This window comes from Nyctereutes procyonoides, unplaced genomic scaffold (genome assembly GCF_905146905.1).
Source record: "Nyctereutes procyonoides isolate TBG_1078 unplaced genomic scaffold, NYPRO_anot_genome, whole genome shotgun sequence".
NCBI lineage: Eukaryota > Metazoa > Chordata > Mammalia > Carnivora > Canidae > Nyctereutes > Nyctereutes procyonoides.
Window position 1 is genome coordinate 5215156 of NW_026575020.1, and position 25757 is coordinate 5240912.

Here is a 25757-nt window from a genome sequence, read left to right on the forward strand (position 1 = left end):
GCTCCGAGGACCTTGTCCTCGTTAATTATTCATGAAGTGGGTGGGCACTATGGGCGCCGGGCTTTTACTATTCATGAGGAGGCAGGGCCTCCTTCCTCCGTGGGTTCCGGAGGGGGTTTTCTAAACTATTCCTGAGGGAGGAGGGCACTATGGGAGCCTGGGTTCTTGCTATTCATGAGGGGGCGGGGCTTCCTTCCCGCTGGGGCTCCTGGGAGGATTCTAAAATATTCTTGAGGCCACCGGGGCGCCTGGGAGGCGGGAACGCGGCTCCGGAGCCGACCGGAGCTGGGTCCGCTCTCTACCCGGCGGGAAAAACTTGAGGAAAGAGTTTTCTTTTTTAAACATTAAGAAATTTGAGGATGGTGGGGCAGAACAACTAAATCCCATTTGCCTGTGATTCCTTAGCCGGAAAACTGTCAAAATCTGTGGTAAAAAGAGTTTTTTTTTTCCCCCCAGTACTTTCCTGAGATAATTTCACCTTTTCATGGACTGAAGGGGATAAAAACCTCATCATCATGTGGTTTGATTCTTCTATGGGCCAAGTTTCTGCTTTGTGGCCTCCCTAGTTTACCTCTCTCTAGAGGTGTTTGGGGCCAGTATCCAAGCAGATGTGGTGGGTCTCTAAGGGTTTTTTGTTTGCTTTTTTGTTTTGTTTTGTTTTGTTTTGTTTTTTAGGTTAAAACAAAGTAGAAATCGCGGGTGAATTGCTATCGGACGGTTTTCTCTGAAGGAGGGGCAAAGTTCAGCCAAGAGGGCCCTCAAAGCCTTTCAGAGTGGGGTGGAACGGAGGCATCGAAATTTTTTATTTATTAATATTATTTTGGTCAGCGATTCTCATTCTCTTGGGGGAGGAGAGAACCGGAAATAGTTTGGGTTTACACGTTCAGGGTTTTCAGAAAAGCCTGCATCCCCCCCCTCCAGCCCCCCCCCCCAAAGCCGTCCAGGTCTGAGTGAGGAAAATAAGGAATTGTTAAGTGTTAAAAGAATGGGCCTATTGCGTTTTAATCCTGAGAGGTTTCAATATATACACTCAGTGGTTGACACAACTGCAGTCCCCTGGGTCCCCAGGTGTCAGTGGGTCTCTGAAGAGCCCGCAGGTCCCACCCACGTCCCCACTTGACACGCTCCTCAGAACCAGGACAGATCCTAGGCCCGATTTATAATTCTGTTACAGTGAAAATGCTTTATAAAGTGCGTACTGTGAAAAGTTAAAAACAACCTCGTGGATTAAATAAATTAACATTCTTCCATTTGGTGTATTTACATGTAGCCTTTAAAATAGATATGCTTGTAGAAGTAGATTGGCATGGAAAGGAAGTATTTTTACTTACAATTACAATGGGGGAAAAAAGCAGATTACAAAAGCAGGGCATGAACAATGATCCTTTTTTGTTAGAATATATATTTATATATGTTTTTCACTAAGAGCCAAGTTTCTTGGCCATGTTTTCCGATGGATAACTGATTTTTAAGTTGGAATGTAACCTTTTAGGTACGTTAAGTAACATTGTGATTTTAGCAATTTTGTGACAAAAGGAGAAAGTGCATTTGGGTCAGATATATTTGTAACGCTTTGATGAAACGTCTTAGTTGTTACTTCAGAAACAGGGAGGCCTGGACTGGAGTTGTAGTTACGTATATGTACATATACTTATATATAAACAAAAGGCAATGTTTTCTGAATTGCAGCACTAGAGACACAAAGTCACTGGGTACTATGAATATTTTTTTAAGAACTTTTTTTGGGGGTAAGTAAATTATCAGTGATTTCGATAAGTTCTAAGAAGTGTTCATTTTGAAGTCAAATGGTTATAGGTCCTTCCTCAGACTTATAAGTAACTAGTATTAACCAAATTGGAATTAGAAGGAAAATCATTGTTCATTTATTTATTCTATTCTTACTAATTTTACAAGACTTTAATTTCACTGTTTGTGTTATATAGCACATAATTGGTAATGGTAATGCACCCTTCTTAATCTACTAGAGCTAGTAAATTTTAAAAACTCCAAACTTAGAATTTCTAGTTATCTCTTTATTTTTACTGTTTCCAACAAAGAAAATGTCAGTTTTAAAGAGAAAAACTTTACTACAAATTTTTAAAGCTACATTGATATTTTGATTTTTTTTTAGAATATAAAGATTGTAAAAGCAACATATTAATTGACAGGTATCGAACGTTTTAAATTTGTTATATTGGTTTTTTGTGTCAAATCTTTTACTTTTTAAAGATTTTGCATATTTTCTTAGACTATCTCTCATCCAAATACATGTTTCTTATTCTGCTAAAATTCTTTTTTGTAGAATATTTAGGTAAGAGGGAAAAGACTTTTAAACATTTCATATCATGTGAAGTGAATAAATACACTCTTGCTGGTGGAAACTCCATATATTGGACATTATAAGTTTTGTAAGTAGAGGGGCTCTTGGTTGATTCAGTAGAGCATATGACTCTTGATCTTGAGGTGTGAGTTTGAGCCCCACGATGGGGGTAGAGATCACTTAAAATTTTTTTTTGTGAATAGATAGACCATCAAAGTATCAACTTCTTAAAAACAGCTCTTTATTGTTATAATTTCCTTTCTTCTTTGTCTCTTGTGTTTTATTTTTCTAACCAGGGTAAATTCATGAGATAAGAGAAAGAATGGCGTCTAGAATAAATACTGGTTTCACTTTGATTCCCAACCAGAAATATAGACGCAGTAATCGTCGATCCAGCAGCTATTTTTCCAACACCTTTGGCTCAGATTCTCAGCCTTTATCAACGCTTGGAAATTTTAAAGCCTTGCCATTGGAAATATTCCAAATAATCTTAAGATATTTGTCAGGTGAGGTCTGGGGACTGTGAGTAACTATATAGACCCTCGATTTTTTTTCCCCCAAGAACTAATTTGTCATCTTAGACAAACTAGAATGCTAGAATGTTAATGATATTTACATTATGTTTATTTTCTAAAGTTTTGTCATTGTTAGGTAAGGGGTACAATGAAGAAAGTATGACACTCAAACTCTTTAAAGCATGCCTCTAATTATAACAATATGATAACTTGACTATTACATCCCTGAATATTTCCAATTTTCCGTACTTCTCCCCAGTTTTTTATGTATTTTATTATGTAGTATTATTAATGAGCTAACATGAATTAATAGATTGTACTGATAATGACATTCTTGTAATTAAGCTATTTTTATATATGTATATGTATTTTTTTTTTTGGTAGTGAAAGATATCAGCATGCTAAGTATGGTGTCCAAAACAGTCAGCCAGCACATTATTAATTATATCTCAACCTCATCAGGAAGCAAAAGACTTTTACGACAGGATTTTCATAACCTTGAGCTGCCTAGCAAGAGACAAGACTCTATCATACTGGAATATTACAGATCTCTAGGTAGGTAATTTATGTAATGAGAATTGTAACAAGTAAAGAACTACACTCCGTTAAGGGGATTTTATTAAACAATTCTGTTAAGGCCTGTGAGAAAGGGGATATTTCTTACAATGTGCCTATTTCTATGATGTTTTTTACTCTTCAGTGTGAGGACTTTCCCATAATAGTCCCTTATACTTATCTTTAAAGATGAGAGAATGTACTTTAATGTAAAGTATCAGTTCTTGTGATTTCACGTACCTACAGTGTCACCTTTGCTTACTGTCTAGGTGGCTTGCCAGTGTGTTTTCTATGCTTTACTTCCTGTAGATCTAATGAGGTTTTTTTCTAAACTTTTCTCTTTCACCATAATCTAGTCCTTAAAATTAGAAAAGAAATGTAAATACCTTATTGTGGAAGATCATTTATTCTCTTATCAGAAATGATGTGTTTTCTTAAGTACTCCACACATTTACTAATAAATCATTTTGCTATAATAAATTAATTTTATCAAAGGAAATTACATGTAATCTCTTCCCTTGATTTATTGATTTTATTCTCCCTTCCTCAGAGTGCTGAAGTAAAATTCTAATTTTGACTTGACTGGTGACACCAGTTTAATTTTGAAACTACCTAATAATTAACCAAAGCATGGCAATAAAACCAAAAATTAAGGTGATGTTTTCAAATTTTAAATAGAAGCGTAATAGTTAAGTGATTATTACCTTTTAGTAGCCTAAGGATGCCTAGCTTTAAGACAATAAAATAAGACTATATACGTGTGTAAATACATAAAAGTGTATTTGATAAATGTATTTAATAAGATTAAATGAAAGATATGTAATCTGATTACATTATTGGTTTCAGTATTTGTGAGTAGACTTAGTAAAGCCTGTAACAGAGTATAGCAATGACTTTTTGTTACTTGTCATTTAAACATCTTTTTTCAAACATCCTTAATTGCAGAACAAGTGGTACAGTAAAAGAGCTTATTTTTTGGTTTTGATCTGAAATAATTTTTCTTCTCTCTGACCAAGACTCAATCACCTAAACAACAAAAAAAATTAAAATAATTATTTGGAAAATTCAGTGGAAAATACAAATATGTATTGATCTTAATAGCCAGGTTTTAAGAACAGTTTTCTTCATGTAATAATTTCAACCCTCCATTTAATTTTGGTGCAGACACCTGGTTTATGACTGATTCTTTAGGTAAATGTTTGATGTACTTACCAATTTTTCATATTGCCATTGCTATCTGATCCATTCTTGTTTTCAGACATTAAAATAACATTTTCAGAATTCTGTGCTCTGAAGATTATAAATTTTAATTTGCTTCTTCATACAAAACAGAGCAGATGGCCAGTGTGAAAAGAACATTACATCTGACTCTATTTTAGTGGGAAGAAATTTTAAAAGTTGATCTCTAAAGGGTATAGCACAGCACCTGTGTTAAAAAAATAAATAAGTCAGCCAGTATTGGTTTTTATGGTAAATTGCAATCCTTAAAAATAGGAGTTTTACATTAGAAAAAGCAACCAGCATACAATTATAGCTTACACTTCCCCAGCTATGATATGCCATGGGACTGGATGCCAAAACATGAAAGGAAAAGAACTCAGCTTAAAAACCAAACACTGAAAATGTCTTTTTATGTACAAAAATAAGGAAGGTTTATATTTCAAACTCAATTCTGGTCATGTGTTGCCCAAACATAGCAACTTCTAAAAATAAATTGGATTCCCATAGATTCTACAGAATTATATAAAGTAGCTATCATATATGTTGAAAAAAGTAAATGTAGAAAACATAAAAATGGAGAAATTCATGATATTCAGGTATTTATTTTCCTACTATATATCTTATTTTTAGTGTAAGGAAAACATTGCCCTTATAGGAATGTTAACAACATATTGCCATTTTAGGAAAACAGAACACATAAAGTTAGAAGAAACAAATCATACACTTCTGTCTCTGTAGTTCAAGTTACATGTCTCTCTGGGAAATTGAAGAGTTTTTTCTTCTTTTTTAAAATATCTGAACACAAAATTCTATACATTCTTAACATGCATGCCCCATAAAAGGATATCTTTGAAGAAGAAATGGATATTTCATCCAAACTGGATACTTTCTGTGAGCAAAAATAACTTCTAACCTCTGTATTTTAAGTACTTATGATTTATATTTTTTATATGGAGAAAAGAATATAAAATCTCTTTTCTCATTTTTTTCCATGTTCTACAGTAGTAACTCTTAAGGCATTTTGCTTCATGAACATGAGGTTAATTTCAAGAAATAATTGGAATCTGTTTTCTATAGAATAAAGTTCCACTAGTGTATTTTTTGTATCTGTTATTATATCTTTTTTTATTTTTTTATTTTTTATTTTTTTAATATTTTTTTAAATTTTATTTATTTATGATAGTCACAGAGAGAGAGAGAGAGAGGCAGACACACAGGCAGAGGGAGAAGCAGGCTCCATGCACCGGGAGCCCGACGTGGGATTCGATCCCGGGTCTCCAGGATCGTGCCCTGGGCCAGAGGCAGGCGCTAAACCGCTGCGCCACCCAGGGATCCCTGTTATTATATCTTTTTAAATATAAATATTTTCTATATTTGTCTTTTAATATAATTTCATAGTTTTTGTAATATTTTATGCCACTTAGTGGATATCACATTACTTGGTAAACACCATATATTGTAAATAATTGGTGCCCTTGCTTCCAGTCTTCCTCTTCAGAACCATATCAGTTCACAGTCCACTGTCATTTACTATACTTGACTTTCAAGGAAATGTTATGCTGTGCTTTACAAATACTCTAAGTACATTAATTATATTGTTGTCATTTTTTTCATGTGTTCTCTTTACTTTCTCAGGTCTGCTATTTAAAAGATGTACGTTGCTGCTACCCACAAAGGAAAGACTAAAGTACATTCACAAGATACTGGCAGAAGTAAGATCATACTTCTTAATTGGTTCACAATCTTGATTTCTAGTAAAGATATTTCTTATATCTTACACTCATTTCAGATCCATCTTTAATTAGTAGATTTCATAAAAAATCTAGTAAAAACTGATGATAATCTAGTATTATACCAAGTACCTAGAGATTATAAAACAGCAAAATATAGTAGTCTTTTACTTATCATAAACAATTTTTACAGATAGCTAAGAATATCATTCAAGTTTATTAGATTTATCAGAGAATAAAAGTGTTTTTTACCTTACATGAGAATCCTGAGGCTGTTTTAAAGTAGTGATTTAGATATCTTATTAAAATGAAATAATTTCTGGGGCAGCCCAGGTGGCTCAGCAGTTTAGTGCCACCTTCGGCCCAGAGTGTGATCCTGGAGACCTGGGATCAAGTCCCACATCGGGCTCCCTGCATGGCGCCTGCTTCTCTCTCTGCCTGTGTCTGTGCCTCTCTCTCTCTCTCTCTCTCTCTCTCTCTCTCTGTCTCTCATGAATAAATAAATAAAATCTTTAAAATAATTTCTGAATGTTAACTTACTGTTTAAATGTACAAAAACATAGGAAACGTATTTTTAATTTTAAAATGACAAAACTTTTGGGGGCGTCTGGGTGGCTCAGTTGGTTAAACATCCGACTTTCAGTTTTGGCTCAGATCATGATCTCAGGGTCATGGAATTGAGCCCTGTATCAGGCTCTGTGCTAAACAGGAAGTCTGCTTAAGATTCTCTCTCTCCCCTCACACACCTACATGTGCACTCTGTCTCTCTCAAATAAATAAATCTTTAAAACACTTAAAAAAATAAAATAACAAAAATTTTATGATAATTTATGACTTAGAAATGTGTATCTGTGTTTTTAAGCATAATCTCTGTATAAGCTTTTGAGTTTCACTATACAAACTCAAACATACATCCAACACTAATAGTTCAGTTCTACACTCAATAGCATGTGAACTGTTTCTGATGCATTAGCTTTGTTTCATGTCAGTATTTGCACTGAGTTCAGGTCTATATTATTACAGCAGCTTCTCAGATCTTTCTGCCATCTATTTCTTCACTTCCCAAGACATTCTATATGCTGAATCAAGGTTATTCTTCCTAAAGCATTCCTTTCATAGAGTTATTTTCTTTTTCTTTTTTTTTAATTTTTTATTTCTGATAGTCACACACAGAGAGAGAGAGAGGCAGAGACATAGGCAGAGGGAGAAGCAGGCTCCATGCACCGGGAGCCCGACGTGGGATTCGATCCCGGGTCTCCAGGATCGCGCCCTGGGCCAAAGGCAGGCGCCAAACCCCTGCGCCACCCAGGGATCCCTAGAGTTATTTTCTTACTTAAAAATCTTTCAGTGGCTACTCAGTTTTGGCAAGATAAGGTCCAAAGTCCATAGCTGGTATTTTTAGGGCTCTTCCTGACAATGCAGCCTTGCTTCCTACTACATTGAACCTAGTTGAGCATGTCCCACATAAAGCTTCTATACAATTTTGTCCTTATTTTGTTTCCCTCGCTTATCTTTTCCATTCATTGTATTTGAATACTACTTTGAGACAATGCTTTTTCACATGCTTCAGAAGGTCTTTTGATCATTCCCAAATTTATCTTGTTTCTGTTTTCACAGTGTCTGATATAGTGTATATTTGGTCATTTTAACATTTATGTATATTCTAACCTGAATTATCAAAATAATTTCATGTGCATATATTTTATTCTTCTAAATTCTTCTAAATTAATTATGAACTCCTTGAAGACAGAGACACAGTTTTATACTTCTTTTGTGATCTCACCTACATGATACAATGCTTATTAGTTATTTTGCATTTTAATTATTTTCAATTAATATTGAAAAATTCCTGCATATTTCCATTAAATTTGAATGTCCAATAATTGTATGGTTCGATTGGAAAAGAGGAACTAGGGATCCCTGGGTGGCGCAGCGGTTTGGCGCCTGCCTCTGGTCCAGGGCACGATCCTGGAGACCCTGGATCGAATCCCACATCAGGCTCCCGGTGCATGGAGCCTGCTTCTCCCTCTGCCTATGTCTCTGCCTCTCTCTCTCTCTCTCTCTCTCTGTGACTATCATAAATAAAAATAAAAATTAAAAAAAAAAACGGAAAAGAGGAACTGGGGTGGCTGGATGGCTCAGTCAGTTAAATGTCTGCTTTGAACTCAGGTCACGATCCTGGGGTCCTGGGAATGAGTCCCCACCCATAGGGTTCCCTGCTCCAAGTGGAGCCTGCTTTTGTCTCCCTCTGCCTTATGCTTCCCCTGCTTGTCCTCTCTTGCTCACTCTTTCTCCCTTTGTCAAATAAATAAATCTTTTTTTTAAAAAAAAGAGGAATTAATACTTGTTCTCTTTACAGGTTTCCTGTTTTAAATTCAATGGCTGTGCAGCTCCTATTCAGTGTTTAGGATTACCATGTTATGGCATGTTTTTACAGGTACATTTTTTTTTTTTTTTTAGTGAAAGAGGAAAAAGAATGTTTTTTGAAGTGTTAACAAGTAGAGTATGTAGTCTACCTTTCTGTAGGTTAATAAAAATAATAGTAATCTAAAAGAGAACAAGATAAAATTATAAAGATTTGAGGAAGTGTTAGTCTAATAATGTGTCTGCCACCTCAGTTTTTTTTTTTTTCTTGAATTTCTCGAGGGGAAGAACATTTAACATTTATTTGCTCTACAGGAATATCCTTGAACTTTCCAGCCAATTGTAAAGACTAGAAGTCTTGTGGGTGGTGCATGTGTATATAATATTTTTTTAGTTTTGAGCTAGTTATTTAAAATATGATTTTAGGGATCCCTGGGTGGCTCAGCAGTTTAGTGCCTGCCTTCAGCCCAGGGTGTGATCCTGGAGTCCTGGGATCGAGTCCTACATCGGGCTCGATCCTACATGGAGCCTGCTTCTCCCTCTGCCTGTGTCTCTGCCTCTCTCTCTGTCTATCTGTGTCTCTCATGAATAAATAAATAAAATCTTAAAAAATATAAATAAATAAATAAATAAATAAACATGATTTTAGAAGTGAAAAAAAAAGTGTAGCTTTGGGAGATGGTAGATGTGTGTGTTAACTAACCTTATTGTGGTAATTATTTTGCAATATATACATATATAAAATCACTACGTTGTACACTAACTTAGACAATGTTCTATGTCAATTTTATCTCAATTAAGCTAATAAAATAAGAAATCAACTACATGATTTTTTAAAAGTTTTTGACTAATCTTTTATTATAAACAAAGAAGATAGGACACCTGGATGGCTCAACGGTTTGGTGCCTGCCTTTGGCCCAGGGTGTGATCCCCGAATCCCAGGATCGAGTCCCGCATCAGGTTCCCTGCATGGAGCCTGCTTCTCCCTCTGCCTGTGTCTTTGCCTCTCTCACTCTCTGTCTCTCATGAATAAATAAATAAAATCTTAAAAAAAAAAGAAGATAATAAGATAATACTATTATTTAATGTTATTCAATATTAATGATATATTATTAATCTATTATATTCTAAGTAGTTTAAATGTACAGTTTACCCTTGAACAACATGGATTTGAACTGTCCAGGTCCACTTATATACAGATTTTTTTCAATAAATACAGTAATGTAAATATATTACTTCTCCCTTATGATTTCTTTGTTTTATAATTTTCTTTTCTTTTTTAAGATTTTATTTATTTATTCATGAGAGACACAGAGAGATAGGCAGAGAGAGAAGCAGGCTTCTAGCAAGGAGCCCGATGTGGGACTTGATCCCAGGACCCCAGGATCACATCCTGAGCCGAAAGCATAGGCTCAACCATGGAGCCACTCAGGCATCCCTGTTTTATGATTTTCTTAATAACATTTTCTTTTCTTTCACTTTGTTGTAAGAATACGGTAGACAATACACATATCATACAAAATGTGTGTCAATTGAATATGTTATTGGTAAGACTTGCGGTCAGCAAGCCAAAAGCTATATGCAGATATTTGACTGTGCAGGGGTATCAGCACTCCATCCCCTGTCTTGTTCAAAGATCAACTGTAATAACTTATTTAAAACTTAAACAACCTTGCAAGGTTTACAACAGTCTTGCTCTGTATCCCAGCTTGTCAGCCACCATCTGCAAGCCCAGATTCTGGTAGCCTACGCCCTCCTACCATCCCTTTTCTAAGATAGACTTTTGCTTTTGGGGGATGGGAGGTGGGTAGAGACGTAATATAAACATATATTTATATAAAATTCAAAAGGTACAAAGTTGTATAAAGTGAAAATTAAGTCTACCATCAAGGCCTGTTGTTGGTCCACCAAGTTCCTTTCAACAGAAGTAACCATTGTTAGCAGTTTCTTCTATGTCCTTCCACAGAGAAAGAGATTAATTTTTAAACTACTAAAATCCAGGGCACCTGGGTGGCTCAATGGTTGAACATATGCCTTTGGCTCAGGTCATGATCCTGGGGTCTTGGGATCAAGTCCCACATCAGGCTCCACGCAGGGATCCTGCTTCTCTTTCTGTCTCTCTCTTTGTGTCTCTCATGAATAAAATATAAGTAAATAAATAAATAAACAACTAAAATCCAGTTCAACTGCTTTAATAGAAATTTATTATTTTAAATAAATATTTATTCATGAGAGACAGAGAGAGAGAGAGAGGCAGAGACACAGGCAGAGGGGGAAGCAGGCTCCATGCAGGGAGCCCGTTATGGGACTCCATCCTGGAACTCCAGGATTACTCCCTGAGCCAAAGGCAGACACTCAACTGCTGAGCCACCCAGGCATCCCTACTTTAAGAAAAATTTAAATCATTAATCAACCTTTTTCAAAATCTAACAATAGTGGTGAGCCATTTGAATTTCCTTTCCTTTTTTTTTTTAAGATTTTATTTATTCATTCATGAGAGATGGAGAGAGAGAGAGAGAGAGAGAGAGAGAGAGAGAGAGAGAAAGGCAGAGACACAGGCAGAGTGAGAAGCAGGCTCCATGCAGGGAGCCCAATGTGGAACTCAATCCCAGGGCTTCCAGGAATACACCGTGGGTTAAAGGTGGCGCTAAATCGCTGAGCCACCGGGGCTGCCCTGAATTTCCTTTTCATATATGTTTAACTGTACAGTCTGGTTGGCTCAAAGATAATTATTAAACTTTGTCCTAATAAAAATTTTTTGCTTGTTCACATCAAAATGTTATTAATAAATGCTCATAATTGTCACATTATAATGAGATCACTGTCATTTGTAAGCAATATCATAAATTATTAACTAGAAGAAGACAAAGGGATTTTAGTATAATCTAAAACTAAACCACCGTATGGTTGTGAGTCAGATCTCTAATGTGTGTCCTAGGATTTTGGCCTTTGTTATTTTACCCATACTGCCAGAGTTCAAGATTCAGTACCATTTGAAAGTTCTCTGAAATAATACTCCCTTTACAACCAAAAAAAAAAAAAAAAAAAAAAAAAAAAGTATCTTGGAGCATTTCTAGGATTTGTTTATGTAAATTTTCTTTTTAATTTTATCATTCCATTGTGGATAAAAATTGTATGTTACTTCAATCATGTGCTACAGCAGTTATGCTCATAAGCTAGTAGTGACTTACATTTTGATTTGACGATCTGAACATCTGCAATGTTTCCTTTATTTTACTATTCTCAGACCTTAATAGCAGGTTGGGATGAACTTGAGTGCCATCGTGTGTATAACTTCTTATGTGAACTGACTAATCTCTCCCGCAAGATGCAGACCGCTGTCTGCAGCAAACCAGGTAAAACAAAAAATATAGCTCACGGGTAATATTATACAGATATTAAAACAGAAAAAAAAAGCAGAGCTGAAAAGTATATTTAAAAGTAAACCATGGGGGATCCCTGGGTGGCTCAGGGGTTTGGCACCTGTCTTCGGCCTAGGGCGTGATCCTGGAGACCTGGGATCGCATCCCACGTTGGGCTCCCTGCATGGAGCCTGCTTCTCGCTCTGCCTCTCTCTCTCTCTCTCATGAATAAATAAATAAAATATTTTAAAAAAAGAAATATAAGGGGATGATAAATACTGAATTAGATTGTGAGGCAAACATAGCATATGATTAGAGAAAGAAGTATTGGGAGGGCTCAACTGTATTAATAATATTTTATTGTTTAAGAGTGGATGGAGGGGCACCTGGGTGGCTCAGTGATTGAGCCCCTGCCTTAGGCTGAGGGCATGATCCCGGGGTCCTGGGATTGAGTCCCACACTGGGCTCCCTGAGGAGAGCCTGCTTCTCCCTCTGCCTGTGTCTCTGCCTCTCTTTCTGTGTCTCTCATATAAATAAAATCTTTTAAAAAATTTTTAAAAGGATGAGCATTACAGCATGTAACCATGAAAAACTGCCTACGGGGCAGCCCGGGTGGCTCAGCGGTTTAGCACTGCCTTCAGCCAGGGGCGTGATCCTGGAGACCCGGGATGGAGTCCCATGTCGGGCTCCCTGCATGGCGCCTGCTTCTCCCTCTGCCTGTGTCTCTGCTTCTCTCTGTGTGTCTCTCATGAATATATAAATAAAATCTTAAAAAAAAAAACTGCCTGCAATCTAAATGCCCATCATCAGGAGAATGGATAAATGAATTAAGTATCCATACAGTGAAAAACATTAGTAGTTAAAATGAGTGAACCAAAGCCACATATAGTAATATGGATAAATCTCAAAATGTAAGTTGAGGGCAGCCCGGGTGGCTCAGCGGTTTAGCACTGCCTTTATCCCAGGGCATGATCCTGGAGACTCGGGATCGAGTCCCACGTCAGGCTCCCTGCATGGAGCCTGCTTCTCCCTCTGCCTGTGTCTCTGCCTCTTTCTCTCTGTGTGTCTCATGAATAAATAAATAAAATCTTAAATATATATATATATATAAATTGAGAAAAGATAACCAAAGGATGTTTTCAATATGATACTATTTATATACAAATTAAAAACATGCAAAATAACTCTATGTATTTTTTATGGTAACATACATATATTAAAAAATATAAGACCGGGATCCCTGGGTGGCGCAGCGGTTTGGCGCCTGCCTTTGGCCCAGGGCGCGATCCTGGAGACCCGGGATCGAATCCCACGTCGGGCTCCCGGTGCATGGAGCCTGCTTCTCCCTCTGCCTGTGTCTCTGCCTCTCTCTCTCTCACTGTGTGACTATCATAAATAAATAAAAAAAAAAAAATAAAAAAAATAAAAATAAAAAATATAAGACCATAGTTGGAAGATGTGATGTTAAGTTTGTATGCCATCTTGGCTGGGCCACAGTACCCAAATATTTGGTCAAACATTATTCTAGATGTTTCTCTACATTATTTCTTAGATGAGATTAACATTTAAACCAGTAGACCGGATGCGTGGTGGCTCAGTTAGTTGAGCATCTGCCTTTAGCTCAGGTCATGATCCCCTCATCCTGGGATCCAGCCCTGCAATGAGCCGTGCATCAGGCTCCCTGCTTCTCCCTCTCCCTCTGCCTGCCACTCCCCTGCTTGTTCTCTCTCTCTGTGTCAAATAAATAAATAAAATCTTTAAAAATAATAATAAATAAATCAGTAGACTTTGAATAAAGATTACCCTCCATAACATGAGTAGGTCTCATCAATCACTTGAAGGCCTTAGTAGAAAAAAACTGACCTCCCAAGCAAGAAAAATTCTACCAGCAGACTGCCTTTGTACTTGAACTAAAACTCTTCTCTGGTCTCTAGTGTGCCAGCATACCCTGCAGACTTTGGACTGCCAAATCTCTACAGTCTTGTGAGCTAATTCTTCAAAATAAATTATTCTCCGTGTGTGTGTGTGTGTGTGTGTGTGTGTTCTATTTTTCTGGAGAATCCTGACTAGTACAAGAAGGTCAAAACCCAAATTCAAGATGCTGATTACCTCTGAGGTTGAAGGGGAATTGGGTTGGGGGAATTGGGTTGATTGGGAATGATATACAAGAAGCTGTAACTGTACCTATGTTTTATTTATTTTTTAAAATCTGAAGCAAATATAGCAAAAAGTAAAGCTTTGGCAAAGCTAAGTGATTGGTACACAGTATTTGTTGTAGTATCTCTGCTTTTCTGACAGCTTGAGCTATTTCATTATGAAATCAAATTATAGATCAAAAGGCAGATTAGAAGCCCAATGAAACAATAACAAAATTAATTTATCATGTCCCTCTCTGGATCAAAAAAAATTTATTGGCTTCCTGATGTCTTCAAAATAAAATTCAAATGTTTATACTGGCCTTCACATTCTAATCCCAACCCACTTTTTTTTTTTAAGACTTTATTTATTTATTCATGAGAGACACAGAGAGAGAGGCAGAGACAGAACTAGGCTCCATGCAAGGAACTTGATGTGGAATTCAGTCCGGGGACTCCAGGATCACGCCCTGAGCCGAAGGCAGATGCTTAACCGCTGAGCCAACCCCCAACCCACTTTTTCAAATTTATTCCCTACTGTTCTCTGTATCTGTTTGACATAGAGTAGTCTTTATCACTCTCCTCACTATATCTCACACATCTCTTAAACATTTCTATTCATATCTTTTATTCATTCTCTCTCTCTTTTTTTTCCCCTAAAATACCATCTTTTAAGACTCAATTTGCCTGACTTCCTCTGTAAACCCTTTCCTGATCCTCAGGCCTTCAGTAATCTCTGTCCTCTAAATGTCTGTGTTACTCGGCTTACTACCTCAGGGGGTACTTATTTCATATGACCTTAGATTACTGGTGGACTTTCTATTTACTCTTGTCTTACCTACAAGTAAGTAGAACATAAGTGGTATAAAGATGTAAAACAATGCCACCACTATGGAAAACAACTTGATTGTTTCTCAAAAAGCTAAACATATTATTATCACATTGCCAAATAATTCCACTCCTAGGTATTCCTAAGGGAATTGAGAGCTGGGACTTGGAAAGATACTTATATGCTAATGTTCACCACAGTGTTATTCGCAAAAGCCAAAATTGGAAACAACCCAAATATTCATCAACAGATGAATGGATAAACAAAATATGGTGTAACCATACAATGGAATATTTTTCAGCCATAAAAAGGAGTGAAGTTTTGATACATGCTAAAATGGATGAACTTGGAAAACATGATAAGTGAAATAAGTCAGACACAAAAGGACAAATATTGTGATTCCACTTAAATGAAGTACCTCAAACAAGCAAATTCATAAAAACAGCAGAGTTGAGGTTATTAGGAACTGGGGGCAGAGGGAAATAGGAAGTTATTGCTTAATGATTATAGAGTTTCTCTTGGGGTAATAAAGAGTTTTGGAAATAAAAGTTGTGAGGTGGAGCAGCATTGTGAATGTAAGTGATGCCATTGTATTTTATACTTTAAAAATGGTTAAGATGCCAAACATTACGTTATATATTTATTTATATGTATATAAAGATATAGAAATACATTTTTCCATAATTAAAAAATTAATAATATAATATTTTTTAAAAGTTTGTTTATTTAAGGGGATCCCTGGGTGGCTCAGCAGTTTGGCGCCTGCTTTTGGCCTGGGGCGCGATCCTGGAGTCCTGAGATCGAGTCCCACGTCGGGCTCTCGGCATGGAGCCTGCTTCTCCCTCCTCCTGTGTCTCTGCCTCTCTCTCTCTTTCTATGTCTATCATAAATAAATAAATCTTTTAAAAAAAGTTTGTTTATTTATAGTCTCTACACCTAACATGGGGCATGAACCCATAACTCCAACATCAAGAGTTGCATCTTCCAACTGAGCCAACCAGGTACCCCAATAATATAGATTATAAACTATTGAATTATATACTTTAAATGGGTATATTATTTGGTATGTAAATTATATGTATTTTAATAAGTCTGTTTAATAAAACAAACACAAGATACCACTTCATTCCCAGTAGGATGTCTAGAATCAAAAAGTCAGAGAACAACAAATGTTGGTGAGAATATGGAGAAATTGGAACCTTCATACATTGCTGGTCAGAATGTAAGATGGTACAGCCACTTTGGAGAGCAGCCTGAGTTCCTCAAATGAGGAACTGTATGACCCCAAAACTCCACTCCTAGTATATCCACAGAGAAATGAAAACATATGCCCACATAGAAATTGGTACACAAATGTTAAGAACAGCATTATTTATAATGCCCAACAGGTGGATACAACCCAAATGTCCATCAGTGGGTGAATGGATAAGCAAAATGAGGTATATCTATGCAACGGAATATTATTTGGCCATAAAAATGAAGGAAGTACTGATAGATGCCATAACATGGGTGGAACTTGAAAACATACTAAGTGAAAGAAGCCAGTCACAAAAGACTACATACTATATGATTTCATTCATATGAATGTCCAGAAAAAGGAAATCTTTAGAGATAGAGGGTAGATTATTGGTTAAGGCTAGGGGTGGTAAAGAATGGAGGATTGGGAAAAAAAGAAAAAAAATGGAGGATTGGGGGTGATAGCTAAAAGAACAGGATTTCTTTTTGAAGTGATGAAAATATTCTAAAATTGACTTGGTACTGGGTGTACATCTCTGTGAATATACTAAAACCACTGAATTGTATGATGTGTCTATCTCAATAGAATTCTTTGTTTTTTAAATTATTTATTTATTTATTCGTGAAAGACACAGAGAGAGGGAGAGACATAGGCAGGGGAAGAAGCAGGCTCCCTGTGGGGGAGCCCCATGCGGGCTCAATCCTAAGAACCTGGGATCACACCCTGAGCCAAAGGCAGACGTTCAACCACTGAGCCACCCAGGTGTCCCTCAATAGAATTCTTTTAAAAAAAGTCCCTTCATAATCTAAAATTATTACAGAGGAAAATGAGATAACACTTATAGTACAAAGTATATTACAGACATCTATCACTGACCATATCCACGCGCATATCCAATATGCATATCAGCCTTTTTTTTTTAAGATTTTATTTATTCATGAGAGACACACAGAGAGAGAGGCAGAGACAGGCAGAGGGAGAAGCAGGCGCCCTGTGGGGAGCCCAATGTGGGATTCCATCCCAGGACCTTGGGATCATGAACTGAGCCAAAGACAGACGCTCAACCACTGAGCCACCCAGGCATCCCCATATCAGCCTTTCTAGGAAGAATGGTTTATATAATTCTTTTGTCTTCATAGGAAGTGCCCGAAAACTGGAATTAAGGATCAGACTGTTCTGTAGGAACGTCCTGCTTGATCATTGGACACATCAAAGTGATTCTGCTTTTTGGTTGACACGTATATTAAAACCATGGCCAATGGTGAATCAGGCAAGATTATTGTATATCATCTTCGGACCAGTATCTCCTCAAGATGGTGAGCATACATTTTGGAGGGATGTATGTTACAAAACTGGTTAATTACTTCTACTTTAGAAAGCATATCTTTTTGTACCTGCTCACTTTCCTCATTCCTTATGACTGAACTATGTTTCATGATTTCATAGATGTACACAACTTTAGCTTACGCATAACTTAAGCTTCAAGACTACAGGCATTACCAAATATATTCCCATCATCTCTGGTATACTTAAAGATCACTACCTTTCATTTGTAAACATTACCTCACCTCGAGATTATGTTTGCTGCTAGAAGGGAATCACAGTGTCTGTAAAGCACAGTAGTAGTTGAAATTGACATTTACTTAATTTTGGGTGCATAATATGATTATTTGCATTTTTTGTCTTTCTAATTAAGTTTTACTTAGATTATTGTTAATATTAGTGTGCAGTTCTTTGGTTTATGTTGACTATGTTAGGAGGTTACCAGTTTAAAGTATCAGCAGGAAACCGATCTGGGATTAAATTTTATTGTGTGTAATTCACAAAGAGAATTTGTCATAGGTAAATATTCAAAACTTGACAGGATTACTGTGTTTTCATATTAATGTTTGGAAGATACTCAAATACAGTGTGGTCTCTTTTGGGGAGGTTATCAGTAGATTTCATCTGATTTTAGTAAGATTATATTAATTGTTTGTTATCATTTTTGTTACAGGAGTAGCATTATCTTTGAAATAGAAGTGCTGTTCTGCTTGGTGAAACTATGTTTTCTTTACTTCATGTAGCTATTGTTGCTAAACTTCTTCACAGCAGTCAGAGACATTCACATTTATACTGTTAGCAGAATTGACTTTTCACTATGAAAGTAGCATATATAAGCAATGGGATTCCATAATGCAATTCGATTTCCTTTCCATGAAGTCTTTATCACAAAGCCAACTATTCTGTCATAGCCTAGTTTTTGTTTCAATTATCCAGGACAGGTGGTTTGGCAGAAAATGATAGAAGGACCTACAGATGACTCCAGTCTGAAAGATTTGGCTGATGCTATTAAATTACTGTATGACACAGGCACCAAAGAGTGGACAGCAGATGATGTTATCAGTCTTGTAGATGAACTATCAGGTAAAATATATATTTAACACATAGAGTAGTAGAAATGTATTCTTAGAAGACAGTTATAAAATTGTAAGGATAATGCTACAGGTAACAAATGAATTGCCTATTCAAAATCACTAAATGTTCTAAAATATTTAAAGAGTTTGGCATTGGGGGATCCCTGGGTGGCGCAGCGGTTTGGCGCCTTCCTTTGGCCCAGGGCGTGATCCTGGAGACCCGGGATCAAATCCCACGTCAGGCTCCCAGTGCATGGAGCCTGCTTCTCCCTCTGCCTATGTCTCTGCCTCTCTCTCTCTCTCACTGTGTGCCTATCATAAAAATAAATAAATAAATAAATAAATAAATAAATAAATAAATAAATAAATAAATAAAGAGTTTGGCATTATATCTGAAGAGAATGCATATAGTCAACTTCCTTTCCCCCAGTTGCCAATTAATATATATGTTTATTACTATTATTATTTGAAAGTTTCATAATTTAATTACCTTTATTATTCCCATTTTGCAAATTCTCACAACCTCCTAGGTTGCATAAGAAGAAAGCCCTCTCCTGTTGGCACAGGAGAAGGAAAACAATTTTTTTTAATTCTTGCAGAATCTTTTAGATTCTAAATTTTATAAGATTTCTTTCCTTATACAGAATTAGACCATCTTGCCTTTTGATCTATGTGTAGGAGGAATGCTTTGACTATATTACTAGGTAAATAAAAGCCTAAAAGCCACCATAACTTGGCAGTAATCTCTGCCTCTGGTTGAATGCTGTAATTGCAAAACTAAAGCACTTTTTCTGAGCTTTTTCCATGGCACTAATATTTCCAATAAGGCGATATAATATTGCATGTATTTACTAGAGCTATTATGTAATTTCTCACCAAATAACTGTTCTTCCTCTAATAAAAGTGGTTCCCCGTGAATGGCTTCTAGAGAATAATGCACGTCTCCTAATCCTAAGTGGGAACAACATCTGTTTCACTTTCATGGCTAGTAAAGCTGTGAATGGACGGGCCATTGAACTGGCAAAGCTCATTGTCTTTTTGGCTTTGGTAAGTAAGAACAAATTTTTCTCTAGCAAATTGTTTACCATGATAGTTGGCTTACCAGGGAGCTGCCCTGAAGGAATGGAAATATGTTCAAAACATTTTGAAAGAATCAGTATTTAAGGGCAGCCTGGGTGGCTCAGCAGTTTAGTGCTGCCTTCTGTCCAGGGCCTGATCCTGGAGACCTGAGATCAGGTCCCATGTCGGGCTCCCCACATGGAGCCTGCTTCTCCCTCTGCCTGTGTCTCTGCCTCTCTCTGTGTGTGTGTCTCTCATGAATAAATAAATAAATAAAATCTTTTAAAAAAAAAGAATAAGTATTTAAGCATATCTTTTTATGTATACTTAAAATCTATCTATATATTATCATATCATATTTGGAATTGCTCCTTATATTAACATCTCCCCACTTTATGTCCATATTTTCATTATGCAGCTCTGCCGAGTTATATTCTTTTCCAAAATTCCATTTAAAAACACTTTTTATGATTTGCTTCAAAATAATCAGTGGGCAGCAGGGAGAGGATGTGAAAGTAAATGGTAGTAAAGAGGAGACAGGATCAGTAAGTGGTGAAACTAGGGAATGGCTATTGGAAGTTCATTATACTATTATCTCCACTTTTGTATAGTTAAAATGTTTTTCAAAAGAAAACATTAAAGAGGCATTAAACGGGATGGCTCAGTTAGTTAAGTATCCGACTCTTGATTTTGGCTCAGGTCAGGATCTCAGGGTCATGAGATCTAACCCAGCGTCAGAATCTGTGCTAGACATGGAGCCTGCATAGATTCTCTCCTTCTCTCTCTGTTCCTCCCCCACCCCCCTCATACTCTCTCTCTAAAAATAATACTAATAAATAAAACATTAAAAATATATCAAATATTTGGGATCCCTGGGTGGCGCAGCGGTTTAGCGCCTGCCTTTGGCCCAGGGCACGATCCTGGACACCCGGGATCGAATCCCACGTCGGGCTCCCGGTGCATGGAGCCTGCTTCTCCCTCTGCCTATGTCTCTGCCTCTCTCTCTCTGTGTGACTATCATAAATAAATAAAAATTAAAAAATATATATATCAAATATTCATTCAACACAAATTGAGTGCTTTACTATGGGCCATATACTGTATGAGATTCTGAGACTATGGAAATTAATAGAACAAATCTTCTACCAAAAGCTGCTTAAGGTCTTTGAGATATCAAGGTATATATAAATAAGTGTGATAAGTACAAAAATATATGTACAAAAAATACAAACAGAGGTAGCAGAGAGGAACCAATGTTGGGTGAATACAGAGCACAGACAGGGCTTCCCTAGCCTCAGTAGAAATATGTTTCTAAAAATGGATAGGAGGAATTTGCCAGGAGATTGGGGGGAGGTACAAATTATTCAAGGGTGTACCTGCATGAGTTACATAGAAATGTCATTGATTTGGCTACCATCACAGATACTATCCCAACCAGTGCTTCAGAAGCACTGGAATAGTCTTCCAGGTGACTCTTGTCAGGAGTGACTGAATGTAATCCATTTCCTATGGAATGGAGACGAGGACCTTTACCAGCCCAACTGCTTAAAACATGAGAAACCTCTGTGGCTCTTCTTATAATGTGAAACTGTGAAGAAAACTACTAAGTTAACTACATTCTCAGTGTAAATATTTATTTTAGTAATTAAGCAGATTGCCTCAGAGAGAAATGGAACTGCATGGCTATATGTGCAGGACTGTAAGCAGCTCAGTATTACTTCTGGAGTAATATGTGCAGAGGAGGAGGAGGAGGTAAGGCTAGATAGGAAGGGAAAGGCTAGGTAAGGAAGGGCTTTGTCAGACATTCTGTGGGGCTTGAACATATCCTCTAATATGAAGCTGCTGAAAAGTTTTAGGAAGGTGAGAGACATAATCAGTTTTAAGTTTTTGGATAGTCACTTTGGCAGCACTATAGCAAGTAGAATGAAAAGCAAGTCACTTTGGGTGACTTCCCTAGAAAACCTCCGATAAACATCTCAACTCTGATCACTGATTTTCTCTAAGTGGTTTCAGATTTGTCTTTTATCTTCGTTTACTACTAGTGTTCTTAAGCCATTGTATGTGTGGTAAATCATCTCCCAGAAGAGACTGAGAGTTCTTTGACATCCAGGACTAGGTGGCTTATTTTTTTCATAGTATCTGGAAGAGTGCGTTACACATAATATATAGTCAACGAATCTTTCCTGCCAGGTTTACGTTATAACTAAATGTTGCACTACTATATGGTTTATCTTCATGCTGTGTATTATTTGGCTAAGTGAATTAAGTTAGAATTTTAGTAAATAAACCTCTTTCCTTCTGGCCAGTTTTAATTAACATGTAATCGCTAAATATTTTATCTTTTCTTTTTTTAAAGATTTTATTTATTTGAGACTGAGTGAGAGAGAGAGCATAAATGGGGGGGGGGCGGGTGCGATATAGAAGGGGAGGAGAGGCAGAGGGAGAGGGAGAAGCAGACTCCCTCCCTGCTGAGCAGAGCAGCAGATGCTGGGCGGGATCCCAGGATCCTGGGATCACAACTCAAGCTGAAGTCAGACATCCAACCAACTGAGCCACCCAAGTGTCCTTAAATATTTTATATTTTGGGCGGCCCGGGTCCTCAGCGGTTTAGCACTGCCTTTGGCCCAGGGTGTGATCCTGAAGACCTGGGATTGAGTCCCAGGTCAGGCTCCCTGCATGGAGCCTGCTTTTCCCTCTGCCTGTGTATCTGCCTTTCTCTCTCTCTGTGTGTCTCATGAATAAATAAATAAAATCTTAAAAAAACATTTTATCTTTTAAATAATAGGTAAATATTCGCTGCAGCTTTCACAGCGGAGTCACCATAGTTCTCTTGCCTATTAAAATTGCCTGTTTGTTGGGGCACTTGGGTGGCTCAGTTGGTTTGGGCATCTGCCTTGGGCTTGGATCATGATACCAGAGTCCTGGGACTGAGTCCCACATTGGGCTCCCTGCTCACCAGGGAGTCTGCTTCTCCCTCTGCCCTTCCCCTCTGCTCATGGTTTCTCTTTCTCTCTTAAATAAATAAAATTTTTAAAATATGTAAATAGGGATTCCTGGGTGGCTCAGTGGTTTAGTGCCTGCCTTTGGCCCAGGCCGTGATCCTGGAGTCCCGGGATCGAGTTCTGCGTCGGGCTCCCGGCATGGAGACTGCTTCTCCCTCCTCCTGTGTCTCTGCCTCTCTCTCTCTCTGGGTCTATCATAAATAAACAAACAAACAAACAAACAAACAAACAAACAAATAAGTAAGTAAATAAATAAACAAATAATAAAATTGCCTGTTTGTCACCCGTATTGAATTTCTGGAAAATAGAGGCCCTGTCTTTATGGCTTAACCATTGTATCTCTAGCTTTTAGCATCTGCTCAGTAAATATTAACCAAGTGAATAAATGGGCAGAAATCTTATTTTTGATGTGTTTAATATTTGCGATATTAGTTCTTACATTAATAAATAATGTGCTATGATAATCTTGAACAAAGCTTTTTTTTGTTTTGTTTTTTGTTTTTTTTTATTTTTTTTAACAAAGCTTTTATTTACATCATATTTTTTGCCACTAAAATAGTACCACTTGAAAGCAAAGGAGAATTATATGTAAAAGCATTTCCCACTTATAAACTCAATATGATGTCATGTGGAATAACTTATGTAAAGTCATAAAGCATCATTGTCAGTACCATTTTCAAATTCTACAGTTTTCTTCACATGAAGATTTACCATAACTCTTTTCGTTATCTAAATCAGGTATGTGAGAAAGAACTCTACTGCATGGATTGGGCAGTTAAAATGATGCAAAAAGTCTGTAAAGTCTTTAGCACTCCAGTGGAAAGAAATAACTTCCTACAGAGTGTGGCAAATGCGTTTGCATGTGTTATAATGGAAATGCTGCAGTCAGTTATGTCCGGTGAGTGAGAATGCGTGTAGACGGTGCACAGGTGTGACTAAAATGCATCCTGGTCTCCACTGAAAACAGAGCTAATTCCATGGAGACTTTTATTTCTAAACCAAGAATAGAAGAAGCAGACCTTTGTTTGTTTGTTTTTCCACAAGATATATTTAGGTCTTGGTTTTGCTCCTTTTTATATCTCTATGGATTTTAATGGAAAACCTAAAGAGTCTGCTCTGAAAGGAATGAGTTTCAGTTTTGCACAGCAAAATGCTCACTTGCTCACTTACCATCTATCATAAACATCATAATAATGCCCTATGTTGTTTTGTTGCAACATATATTATTGTATAGTTTTATTTGGTAGCCAACATGATAATCAACCCTGTTTTACAGATGAGAAAACTAAGGTGAAGAGAAATTATTTGACTTGCCCAGGGTCATGGAGTTAGAGGCAGTAAAGCATGGACCAGCATCCTTTTCTGCTGACTTCTTATATAGAGCTCTTATCTGATTCCCTGATTTCAGTGTTAACATCTGACTTAGTAAAGATCACTAAGAAGTCTTCTGTTACATATTATTAGGGAAAATTGGAACATCTTGTTCCAAATAAATCATGTATTTAAAAATTTAACTGTCATTTCCTTTTCCCTACTGTCCATTCCTGTGTGGGGCATACAGGAGACCGTGATGAAGATGACAGAAGCTTCTTGAATCTGTTCCATCTTGTGCATGCTCAGGCTAACTTCCATAAGGAAGTCTTGTATTTGACCATGAATACTCTTTCTACCTAAATACTCAAAAAGCCTTGCATTGAGAGAATACCTCATTGAACTAACAATTCCAAGAGTGCTACTTTTCCACCCTCAAAGAACAGCAGCCATGGGACTTTTTATCACCTAAGTGACCTAAGAACTCAAAAGCTGTACAGAATTTTAGAAGCAACTGCTTGCCCTATCACTAACATAAAAATTACAGGCAAATCCAAGAGTGTATTGAGATTTCTCGGGAAAACAAGCTGTGCCTCTCCAGATTTTGGTAAACCTCACACCCAACTCAATACAGCATTAGTGTCCGAGAATCTGGGGCCAACCTGTATGTGTGGATGTTTGAAGCAAGGGAAAATTGTTTTCTAGGTAGAGCTGACTCAAATTCACTAAATGGTTTATATCTGTTCTCTTTGCTGAGGTTCTGTAGACATAATCTAGAATGTTTTGTGAGGATCTGCAATATGATGTTTTGGAATGTACAGATATAAATCACATCTTTTACCACCTTTTTGGCATATGATTAAAAAACATTATATTTTGTTCATGTTTTGCATGAACTAACAGATCAAAAACCAAAGGAAGTGTGTCTATACATATTCATGCATATATATGTGTGTGTGTGTATGTATATATACACACACACACATACACATTTTCCTCTTTAAGACAAAAGTCTATAAATAGAGGAAAATATACGTTGTCTTAATACAATTAAATCGTCTTTTATGCCTTCCTGGAGATTAGAGTAAAATGTTGCAAATAAGGGAAAATATAAAATAAAGTACCTGTTCTGCTGCCAGAACAATCTTTACAAATAATTTGCACTTCTTCCTAAAGCTTTCCTCCCTGTCTTAAAGAGTGGAACTTGAAGGAAACTGGAAGCAGCATGCATTGGCTAGAGCAGCCCTGAGAGGGTGGAGTTTTCACTCAAGTAAATGGATTCCAGGAAGCTCCAGGACTATTTCAGTCTTACTAGCATTTACCCACTGCTTCTACTATTAAAATTGAAACTAATAGTGTAACAGGGCTGAAATCATGCCGGGGCCTTCCTGGATCTCCCATTTTCTTCTCCTTGGGTTTGATCATTTTATTTCTGTTAAAGACATACTCCTTCCCCCTGGACTTCTCAGAGTCTGGCTTTCTTTTCCTAAGCCCTTGACTTAACTCTCCAGCTGAGGAAGGAAAGGAACACTAGAAAATATAGAAACTACTCACAAAAATGGGGTGTAAATTATGGAAAATTCTCAGGTGTTTGGTAAGAGGGCTCAGAGATTTAATAGGATTGAGGAAGAGTGAAAATTCTGGAGAAAATAGAAATTGTGATAAGATTTTACTATATTTCAGTAGCATAAACACTTACCTTCATTTTTGGAATGTCAGAA

At 37.0% G+C, this 25757-nt stretch overlaps 1 protein-coding gene across 1 annotated transcript; it reads left to right on the top strand.

Annotated features, from left to right (window-relative positions):
* The first annotated feature begins 289 nt into the window (after positions 1–289).
* FBXO47 (F-box protein 47) lies at positions 290–24399 on the top strand. Its single transcript, XM_055331992.1, has 11 exons — positions 290–428; positions 2617–2826; positions 3220–3390; positions 6247–6323; positions 8701–8778; positions 11953–12061; positions 17408–17584; positions 18528–18674; positions 19569–19711; positions 23464–23623; positions 24287–24399. Exons 2-11 carry the CDS (start codon positions 2643–2645, stop codon positions 24397–24399), a joined length of 1359 nt encoding a protein of 452 aa, XP_055187967.1. The 5' UTR covers positions 290–428; positions 2617–2642.
* The last annotated feature ends 1358 nt before the right edge of the window (positions 24400–25757 follow it).